Source organism: Crocuta crocuta, unplaced genomic scaffold, assembly GCF_008692635.1.
Source record: "Crocuta crocuta isolate KB4526 unplaced genomic scaffold, BGI_CrCroc_1.0 scaffold30, whole genome shotgun sequence".
NCBI classification, from domain to species: domain Eukaryota; kingdom Metazoa; phylum Chordata; class Mammalia; order Carnivora; family Hyaenidae; genus Crocuta; species Crocuta crocuta.
In genome coordinates this window covers 9467510-9477928 of record NW_027528345.1, presented here as the reverse complement: position 1 = coordinate 9477928, position 10419 = coordinate 9467510, and the positions used below count along the sequence as shown (strand labels likewise).

The 10419-nt window shown below is 46.7% G+C and overlaps 2 protein-coding genes across 3 annotated transcripts in view; one reads left to right on the top strand and one right to left on the bottom strand.

Moving 5' to 3' along the window:
- The first annotated feature begins 5521 nt into the window (after nucleotides 1-5521).
- On the top strand, nucleotides 5522-8866 carry FKBP11 (FKBP prolyl isomerase 11). Of its 2 annotated transcripts, XM_077753294.1 has the most exons (6): nucleotides 5522-6010; nucleotides 6190-6257; nucleotides 6578-6660; nucleotides 6930-6963; nucleotides 7329-7399; nucleotides 8628-8866. In XM_077753294.1, exons 1-6 carry the CDS (start codon nucleotides 5882-5884, stop codon nucleotides 8843-8845), a joined length of 603 nt encoding a protein of 200 aa, XP_077609420.1. In that variant the 5' UTR covers nucleotides 5522-5881; the 3' UTR covers nucleotides 8846-8866. The 2 variants fall into 2 exon arrangements, with proteins under 2 accessions (XP_077609420.1, XP_077609419.1); XM_077753293.1 differs by lacking the exons at nucleotides 5522-6010; nucleotides 6190-6257 and having other exon boundaries at nucleotides 6429-6660; nucleotides 6895-6963.
- Nucleotides 8867-9247: 381 nt separating this feature from the next.
- The window catches only part of DRC2 (dynein regulatory complex subunit 2), an 11530-nt gene continuing 10358 nt past the window's right edge, over nucleotides 9248-10419 (bottom strand). Inside the window, exons 7-8 of the mRNA XM_077753292.1 lie at nucleotides 9757-9909; nucleotides 9248-9643 (exon numbers count right to left, since the gene is read on the bottom strand). Of these exons, the coding sequence (XP_077609418.1) occupies nucleotides 9326-9643; nucleotides 9757-9909 (471 nt within the window). The 3' untranslated portion in view covers nucleotides 9248-9325. The remainder of the gene's footprint in view (nucleotides 9644-9756; nucleotides 9910-10419) is intronic.

Genomic DNA, 10419 nt, shown 5'->3' with positions numbered 1-10419 from the left:
GCAGAACATTGACAGGTTGTTTCCTTAGTACCTTTTGGGTTCCAGACCTGTGCTAAGAAGGAAGTCAAACTACTGGATAGACCTGGGAATCCATTTCTGGGATGCTCTGAAATCCTTTGGGACATCCATAGTGCAGTACATTGGGGTAGTGAGAGTTGGGGAATAACTGTGTGGGGGATACCTCTTTGCTACTACTTGGTGCATGGAGTGCTATCTTTGGGCAGGCAGTTGTACTACTAAAAATGCTTCCAGTTCTGAAGGCTGTAGAGTTAGGAGGGTCACAGTCTATCTCTCTACTTTCTAACCTGATACCTGGTGGGATAGAGTATCCTGCTGGTCACTGGGGAGTGATAGGATCCAGTGGCCTTCCTTCCTCTGCAAGTTTTTCATTCTAATTGGGTTTCCTGGCCCTGTTTGCTGGGATTGGGTAAGAATGACCTTGAATTCCTGAGCAAAGGGAAGAGGAGGTTAAGTCTGAGAAAATCCAAACCTTGGGAAAGGGAGCAATGCCACTGAAGGCAGTGCCTAGAGGTCTGGAAGTGACCGAACTTGGGTCAGGACTGATTATGGCTTAAAGGTGAGTGTCTGCTTATGTGTGTCACTTTAGCCATCATCTATAGAAGAGAGTATCGACTCTAGGAACAAATCTGGTTTCTGAACTGAACATTATGGAGTAGAGAGGATGACACTGAAGCCAGAACTCTAGCTCTCTTGGCCCAGAGCCGACCAGTGCTACCCATACACGCTTCCTCCCACCACTCTTCCTCCTAACCAGGCACATTGAAACCTGCCTCTAAAGGAGTCTGTACAGTCAGTTGGACCTGGCAGGAGGTTTGAGAATGAACTTGTCCACCTGGCACTCCCCCGCCCAAACATCCACCCCTTCATCACGTACATTGTTGAGAGTCCTCCTAGGACAGAACTGAATGTAAGGCCTTTTAAGGGTTGGAGGACTTAGCTTGGGGCTCTGAACCACAGGGGTTTAGATGTTAGCTTCTTTCTGCTTTCTTAATCTAGGAAAAAGAGGTGCTCTCTTGGCTTTAGGTAATAATAAGAGATGGAGAATCTGTTTTTGCCTATGCCTTAGGCAAAAACTTCTGTTGATGGGATGAAGAGCCATGGTGGGAGTGGGGAGGTACTGCTTCGGTTTTGGATGAGTGAGTGCATAACTATACCTAAAAAGAAAACATTTTATCATCCATGGTATGCATGCCCTTGAAAATATGGCATTAGATTTTGAATCCAGATTTACATATGCTGACTCACAGACTTTTGTTTATTAACAGTCTGTTAAAAACAAACATATTAAAAAATATTTAAAAAGCAGTGCCCTGCTTACTATCTGGCACATAATAGGCATTCAGCCTTGATGAGTGAATAAACAAACTGTCCTTAACCAAACAGCCTGGTGGACACCATATGAGTTCAGGGGGCCATGGTAGAGTTTCTAGTACTCGCTGACAGAGACATGTTTGAAAGGTGGAGGCCTTTCCGGGAGTGGCCCTCTGATTTCAATATTGTGCCTTCAGTCAGGGTTGTGCCAGCTCCACTACCTTTCGTAGAACCATCTCACCTTTCTCTCTTCCTCCCAACTTCCCCCAAGGAGAGAGCTCCTTCCTCCATGATCCCTTCTGGGTCCAGGTGGGCTTGTGCTGCCCTCTGTGGGTGATCTTGTTGCCTTAGTTTTGCCTGAGTCTCATTCCTGCTCCCCACCCCGACTCCATTCCCACTACCCTTTTCCATTCAGAGTCCCTGACAAAGCCTGGACGTGGACTGGGCAGTAGCCCTCCATCTTCATGAAGCCATTCCAGTCAGACCATGTCAATGCAGTATGTGCTCTCACCGCTTTGCTCCAAAACCTTCAGTAGATCCCCACTGCCTTTGTCTGGCGTTGAATCTCTCCACAACCAGCTCTTGGCTTCCCTCCCCAACTACCTCTCTCTACTCTTCTGCCTGAATCCATTACTTTAGCCAAACTGGTCTACTCATTTTTCCCAAATATCCACCCTACTGCCTTTATCCTTTTTTCTCACTTGTTTAAAAATACCACGTTTCTTTAAGATCTACAAAGCTGCCCAGGACCTCTCTAATCCCAAGGATTCCTCCCCCTCCCCCCCCAGCTGGCTCCTTTGGTTCCATTAGCACAACTCATTCAACATCTCCCACACTTTCCTTTATACTATTAATATATCATGTTCATTTAATATTTAATTTTGAAATTTATTTTTGTAAACAAAGTAATCTTCATTGCAAAACATCCAAACGATACATAAATATACAGAGCAACATGTGGAACCTGTTTGCCTCTACTTTTCTCAAAGTAACCACCCTCAGCTATTTGGTGCGCCTCCTATATTTTCTAAATATATATATCTCCACACATTTGGGGAGGGGCTAAAATGTAAATGGACTCCTATCACATTTATTATTCTTGTTTTTTTAAATTATTTTTAAAATGTTTTATTTATTTTTGAGAGAGAGAGAGAGAGAGCATGAGTAGGGGAGGGGCATAGAGAGACACACAGAATCCAAAGCAGGCTCCGGGCTCTTAAGTTGTCAGCACAGAGCCCAACATGGGGCTCGAACTCACAGACCATGAGGTCATGACCTGAGCTGAAGCCGGACACTTAACTAACTGAGCCACGCAGGTGCCCCTCTTGCTTTTTATTTAACAAACGGTATATACATTTGTCTTGGAGGCTTTCCAAATTAGTATAGATATTTTTGTGTTACAAGCATTGCATAGCATAATATATTTATTCAAAATAAAACATTTGTCTAGAATCTGTTTTATGGGGAGTACTGTACAGCTAGTACCTAGGGGACTCCAGACAAGATCACAACCTTGTCCTTGCCATCAGTGAGATGGCTCTTTAGAGAAAGGGAGAAGTGGAGCATACATAAATAATTGCAACACAAGAGAAAATAACGTCCCTGACAGTATGCTGGAAGTTCAGAAATAAGTGACTTCTAGCTAAGGAAATCAGGACTTTACAGAGGAAGTGACATTTGAGCTTGGTTTGGGGAAGCTTGACAGGTGAAGGCAGAGCATGAGCCAGGGCACAGAGATGGAAACACATGATGAAGGTTCATCTGATGCCAGATCACAGTCCATGAGCAGGAAGGGAATTTGGTTCAATTCATAGGTGTTTATTGAGCACCTATGTGTCAAACGCTATATTAGACAATGGGAATATAGAAAAGAGAAAGATGAAGTTGTCATTAAAAGGCTTTTAGTTTAATGGAATAAAAGCCAAATTTGGAAAGGCAGATTAGGAACAGATGGTGAAAGCTTTCAACTAGCATATCATAGAGTCTGAATTTTACTCATTGGGCAATGTGAGGCTGTAGGCTCCATGACAAGCTGAGCAGATAGCAGTAGTGTACAGAATGGGCTAATGTAGGGGTAGGGATGGGCTGGGGATGAGAGGCTTAGAGTGTTCATTCTTTTTTTTTTTTTTACAAGATAGAAATTTCATTCTACCTCAATTGAAAAGTATCTGGTGGTGGGCAGTCCAGGTATGGTGGCTTTACAGTTATCAGGGCTGAGCCTTCTTTTTGCTTCTCCATGCTCACACATAGCTTCATCCTCATGGTCACCTCATGGTCTAATGTGGTTGCTAGAGTGTAATTCATATCACCTACATTCCAGACAGCAGAAAAGAGGAAGGGGGAAGGAGCTTGGGGAGAGGAGCAGGAGCACACAATGACACACTTCTTAGCTAAATTAATTGCCCTTAAAGAGCCTTGCTGGAAGTCCAGGATAATATTTCCAACACTTCTGTTTATGACTTACTGGCCAGAGCTGAGTCACATGGCCTTATCCAGCTTTAAGGAAGACTTGGAAGTGTAGTTTTGTGGACTTTTTTTTTCATTTGAGGTATAATTTGCATGCAGTGCAATGTACAGATCTTCTGTAGTTTGAGTTCTGACATCCATATAACCCACGTCCCTATCAAGATACAGAGCTTTTCATCATCCCTAGAAATTCTCTCCTGAGGGGGCCTTTTCTTTAAAAAAAAAAATAAAAAAAAGTTTTTTTAATGTTCATTTTGAAAGAGCGAGGATGGGCAGGGGAGGGGTAGAGTGAGAGAGAGGTAGAGAAAGAATTGCAAGCAGACTCTGCACTGCCAGTCCAGAGCCCAATGTGGGGCTCAAACTCATGAATTGTGAGATCATGACCTGAGCTGAAATCAAGAGTTGGATGCTTAATGGACTGAGACACCCAGGCATGCTGAGGGAGCTTTTTCTTTTTAAACAAGTCCAAAGAGAGAGAATGAGGGCTTAAATAGGGTAGTAGCTTTGAGAATGGAAAGATGTGGACAGGCAGTCGAAGGAGAGTCCAAAGGAGAATAGTTAGGTGTGGGAGATGAGAATCTAGGAGAATGCTAATAGAGCCGCTAACAGAAACAAAATTGGGAGGGAAGTCTAGGTTGTTACAGATGGGATTTGGGAGGGAAGTCTGGGTTGTTAGAGATGCGATGAAAGGAGAAAAAGGAATGAGTACAGTATTGGGTGTGTGGATTTGAGGTGCTGGTCAAATGTCGATGGAAATACCCAGTAGACAGTGGTATCTAGAGCTTGGGAGAGCATTAGTTGCATTAAATACCAGAAAGGTGCTAAAGAGGACAATGGAAAGACACCTGGGTGGCTTAGTTAAGTTTCCACTCTTGATTTTGGCTCCGGTCATGATCTGAGATGGTTTGTGAGATTGAGCCTCATGTCAGGCTCTGTGCTAACAGCGAGGAGCCTGCTTCAGATTCTCTCTTCCTCTCTAACCCTCCCCTGCTCTTGCTTTCTCTCTCAAAATGAACATTAAAGAAACAAAGAAGGGACCAAGAAATGACCCAACAATTTAGTGACTTTGAGCTCACTGATGACTTTTTGAGGGAGCAGAATTCAGATGCCAAGGCCCGAGTGGGCAGTGAGGGTTTAAATCATGCAGAAGGGGACTGATTGCATTGCCTGAGATCATTTAAAAGCCCTCTTAAAAAACAAAGTCCCTTGGGGTGCCTGACTGATCTTGGGGTTGAGTTCAAGCCCCACATTGGGCAAGATAAATAAACAATAAAAACTGGGGCTTTGCATAAACATAAAAGAGAGCTGCCCTTTTGACAAACTTGTTGACGAAGGGAGAAAGGATATGTTGGTGTCAGGAAAAGGTCAGGGATTCACCCTATCCTTACAGGAAAATAGCTCCTCACTCTGAAATTAACTTTCCAAAGGACAGGGAGATGAGACAGCTAGCTTCCTGTCTCCTTTTGGATATATGACCTCCAGACACTCAAGCTGAGGGAGGTGGGAAAGGGATGCTGTCTCCAGCAACTGGTGGGGTGGGTGTGCGTGCCAGGCACTGCCAGGACAGGTGTGAAGAGACTTGTTAAAAAGGAAAGAGCAGAGAACAAACACGCTGGACTCCGGCAATAATGGGCTTGAATCTTGTCTCTGTCGCCACCTAGCTAGAAGACCTTGGGCGAGTTACTTAACCTGAACACCCAGCTCCTCATCTGTAAAATGGAAACAATTATGCCTACCTTTCAGGGTGTTTTTGAAGTTTGCAGACAAGTGACTGGAACACAATAGGTCATCTAAGTGGGTGCTATTAAATGATCCAGTCTCTCTCTAAGGGACAGAACGGCTAACTAACCGATGGGTCAGAAACCGCGACCTCACGATCTTAGAGGGTAGGGAGGGCTCCCAGCGGCCTCCTCCCTCCAGTAGGTGGGGACAAGGTGGAGGGAGGGCTGCTGGAGGAGGAGCTGGCACGTTGCGACCCGCCCCGTCCCGTCCAGTCCAGCCTGGGCGCCGAGGGAACCGCTCTCCTAGCCGCCTCCACGCGAATAGCCTGTCCAGTGCCCAGTGTCCTGCCCCGCGTCCAGCCATGACCCTGCGCCCCTCGCTACTCCCGCTCCGTCTGCTGCTGCTGCTGCTGCTCAGTGGGGCGGTGTGCTGGGCTGAGGCTGGGTTCGAAACCGAAAGTCCCGTCCGGACCCTCCAAGTGGAGACCCTGGTGAGGGGAGAGTATCCCGGGGCTGCGGGAGCTGGGCCTAGGGAGGGAATGAAGGGGTCTAAGCACGCTTGGGAGCGGGGAGGAGAGTAAGTACCGGAACTGAGTTGGGGCAGTGCCGGGTCTAGGGGCAGGAACGGACCTCTGGAGGAGCCTGCGTGACTCCTGTAGTCCGATCGTAGGTGGAGCCCCCCGAGCCTTGTGCGGAGCCTGCTGCCTTTGGAGACACGNTGGCTGGGACACGTGGCAAGTGGTTCGGGAGTAAGTTGGGGCTCTGGGGTCGTCGAGCACGTGGCGGGGGGGAGGGGCGCTCCTCTTGCCTGCTCATTTCCCCTCCTGGCTTTTCCGCCAGTTCCGCCCCGGTGTGGAGAAGGGTGGGGAGATCTCCGAGAAGTACTAGCCCTTTGGGGCTTCCTGTTCCTTTCTGCCCTGAGGGGAATGCTGGGCTGCAGCTGCCAGGGGGTTGCCGCCTTGCCGCTGCTGCCCAGGGGCGCAGGTGTGTGTGGTGTGCGCATGCTGAGAGGGAGGTACTAGGTGTGCGCTTTTGCTGCTCTCTCCCCCCCAGGGCAGCTTGGTAGATGGACGCATTATTGACACTTCCCTGACCAGAGACCCTCTGGTTATAGAACTTGGCCAAAAGCAGGTGATCCCAGGTATGTGACCTGTGCCTCCCATTCTGCATCTTCCTAACCTAAGCCCTTCTTAGCCTCTTCAGTCTCTAAGTTACCTTGGAAATGCCCCCACAACTCTACCAATCATGTCCTCAGGTTCAAACCCCACTTCTAACACTGTTTTGCCCCATACCCCAGGCATTTGAGAAATGGGGAGCGCAGTTGAGGGTCAAAGGGAGCCTTTGATCCTCCTCTCCTGGGATTTGGGGAATGTAGGTAGCTTCCTGTTCAGATGTGTCTTCTTCCTCAAGGTCTGGAGCAGAGCCTTCTAGACATGTGTGTGGGGTGAGTATCTGGGCAGGGGCGGGATTGGGTACCTACCCCTTAGCATGGGTGGAGGCTTACATTGCTATCCTTGCTCCTAGAGGGGGCAGAAGAATGTGGATAAAGGCTTTGCACTGGGCAGGTTCAGGTCATTGGACCTGGACATCCAAAAGCCACGTTGCCTATCTGGCTGTGGGTTTTGTTGGAAGAGTTGAGGCACGTGGGGGGACAGACACTTTTCCTGGTCAACTTACTTAGTGCTCAGGTGGGAGAGTTCATGTTTTGGGGTGACTATCCAGAGAGTTTTGCTGGTGGGGCTTCAGATGGATTGAGGCCACTGGACCACCTGGTCCACCTCTAGCTGTGATTCACATTCCTTCCATCAGAGAGAAGCGAAGGGCAATCATTCCTTCTCACTTGGCCTATGGAAAAAGGGGATTTCCACCGTCTATCCCAGGTAATCTGACTGGGCCTCTCTCCCAGGCAGTCCAAATACCCAGTCCCTAAGAGCTACAAGGAGCTATACATTTTGTCTGGAGCTTGAGAAGGTCTAAACCCAGTCTGCTGAAAAGGTCACCAACAGGGACTAGAGACATATAACCTCTTAAGGCTACCTGCCTTGCCCTCTGGCAGACTGCAGCTTTTTAGGGAGGAGACACCTACTTGAACCACTTGGGTCTGTTGCCTGTGCTACCTGTCTCAGAACTCTAGACCTTTTTACTACCACTTCTCCACAACTCCAACCTGTGTCATTTGTGCAGCTGGCCTGGCTTGTCACCATACCCCCACCTCTCCTTTCAGCCTCCATCAGGGAAGAGACAGTAGAAATAATCACAGTCAAGTAATTCAAGACAAGGCAAAACAAAAAACAACTTTTAAAAGCCAAGCCTACCCTATAACTTCAAAAGCTGTCACAGGTCACTGCTGATATCTATACTTGAAGATCTGAGACTGGACAGATTTCCTAAGATGCGTATCTCTTGCTTTGGGTTATAACAAATGTTCTGTTAGCTAAAATGTTTTGTCCTTCAGAGTATTAGGATAAAAGTTCTTATCCTAGTTCCGACTGAGAGGGAGAACTGGAAAGAGGGTCATGGGACTAAAGAGAAACTCTTTTACCCAAAGCTCTATTATCTCCCCATTTTCAGTGTTTGCACATCTCCTCTGACTCACCCCTATTCATTCCGTGGATCCTTACTTCTTAAGCCACCTCCTTCTTCCTCTCCAGCCCTTATATTGAAACATCTATGTTTTTTTAGTTCTAACAGTCACATCGAGTGTGCTCATTGGTTGGTGGAATTTTAAAACATCTAGGTTAAATTCAATTAATTTCAGGCCTGCAAAGATTCTGTCAATGTGGCTGTTTGGAAATGGTGTCATTAGTATAGAGGTTCTCTCACTTATAAATAGCGAACACCCTGTAGGTTTCAGATCCACAAACTTTCCCCGTGCTGTCAAAAACCTGTCCCTGAACACAAGTCACACTTGTAGATTTGCAGTAAACCTAACTACCAATAGACTGCATAGCCCTTCTCTACTTTTACCTAAAGAACTCAACATATTTAAATCTTGCCAGCTTCATAGTTGTTGCTCTGGTGTGGCCTGCCCTTCCCCTGCTTTCATTTAGATTCTGAGTCCTGGATAAAATGCAGAGATTCTAACCCTCACCTCCTCTCTGCCTCCAGCGGATGCAGTGCTGCAGTTTGATGTGGAGCTGATTGCACTGATCCGAGCCAACTACTGGCAAAAGCTGGTGAAGGGCATTTTGCCTCTGGTAGGCATGGCCATGGTGCCAGCCCTCCTGGGCCTCATTGGGTATCACCTATACAAAAAGGCCAACAGACCTAAAGTCTCCAAAAAGAAGCTCAAGGAAGAGAAACGAAACAAGAGCAAAAAGAAATAATAAATAATTTTTAAAAATTTCTTTGCATTCTTCACATACTTTCTGGGGCTGCTTCTTTAAGTGGGAACGAGGAAAAGGGCTGGGGAAAAAGGCATTCTGAGTTGGATCTTGCCTGACGTGGTGTTTGGAGGCTTTGGATCACCTCTGCCTCTGCCTCTTTCTCCTGTCCTAACTTACTGCCAAGGAGCTGCTCTTGAATCTTCCCATAGGATCTCTACCTCCCGAAGGTATAGGTTTTGGCCCCCATAGTGTCCACACTCCAAGAAGCAATGCCTTTTGGAACAGTGAGCCTTTGATATTTGCCTAAGCAATTCTTTCCACTCTCTGGGGCCATTGTATTCCTAGTATCTTCCAGGTAGACTGCTCTGTTCAATATGAGAAAAATATAAAGAGCTCACAAACTCCATGGAAAATTTTAATAGCAAAGTCCTTGGGCCTCTCAAAAAATCGTTTGGGATTTGAAGAGATTTATTCCTTGTATCACAGGATATGGGAGATCACGTGGGCTGCCTCAATGATGTTGTAAGTGGTTGGAGGTTGCTTGTCACCTGGCTGGGTGGTAGGTGTGGATGAAGGCTGGGGTAAGTTGCTTCGATGGTTGACGATAAAGAGTGGGTTGAGCTGGCTCAGCACTTCATCATTCACCGAGATACCATCCAAGTACTGCTTCAGCATCTCTCGCAACTTCCTGTTGATTTCTGCCAACTGGGCATGTCTGTGCTGGAGGCTCAGTTGTTCCAGTTTTACCTTGTTGTACCTTTTCCAGAAATTGTCCATCCCTGTATAGTTCATGATCACCTGGGGGTTGAGTTAAAGGGAGAAGGTGTGTGGTGGGGCCTATTGGCAAATATAGCCCAGTGTCCCATCATCCCCAACCTTGGGTGATGGCCTCTGGGGCCTAGGAACTTTACCTTTGAGAGCTCCTCAGTTAGCTCCTCTGGGTAAATCTCTTCTATCTCCTCCTGTTCCTTGGGAGTCAATACTGATGAATAGAAAGGCAGCACTTTTTCTTCCTCTGTTTCAAATTTCCTACATATTTCAGCAAGTTTCAGGATCTTTTCACCCTATCGGAAGCAGGAAGAGACATTTTATTAGGAAAGGGGGTGAGGAGGGGAGGTAGTGGAGTTGGTTCCCCTGCTTGAACCCAGGGAAGTATTCATCCAGATGTGACATGACAGTAATAAATACATCTCACAGGCTGTTCACTAGGTGCTAAGCACTATTCCAAGTATTCATATGTGTGTGTGTGTATTTTTTTTTTTTTTTTTTAAGAGAGAGAGAGAGAGTGAGCAAGCAGGGGAGGGCCAGAGGGAGAGAAAGAATCTTACTCTGGCTCCATGCCCAGCGTGAGCCCAATATGGGGCTCAGTCTCCTGACTATGAGATTGTGACCTGAGCTGAAATTAAGAGTCGGATGCTTAACTAACTGAGCCACTTTATTTTATTAAAAAATAAATTTAATTCATTTAATTTAAAATGTGAGGGGGGTCACCTGGGTGCCTCAGTTGATTAAGTTTCCAACTTTGGGTCAGGTCATGACCTCACGGTTCATGGGTTTGAGCCCCACATTGGGCT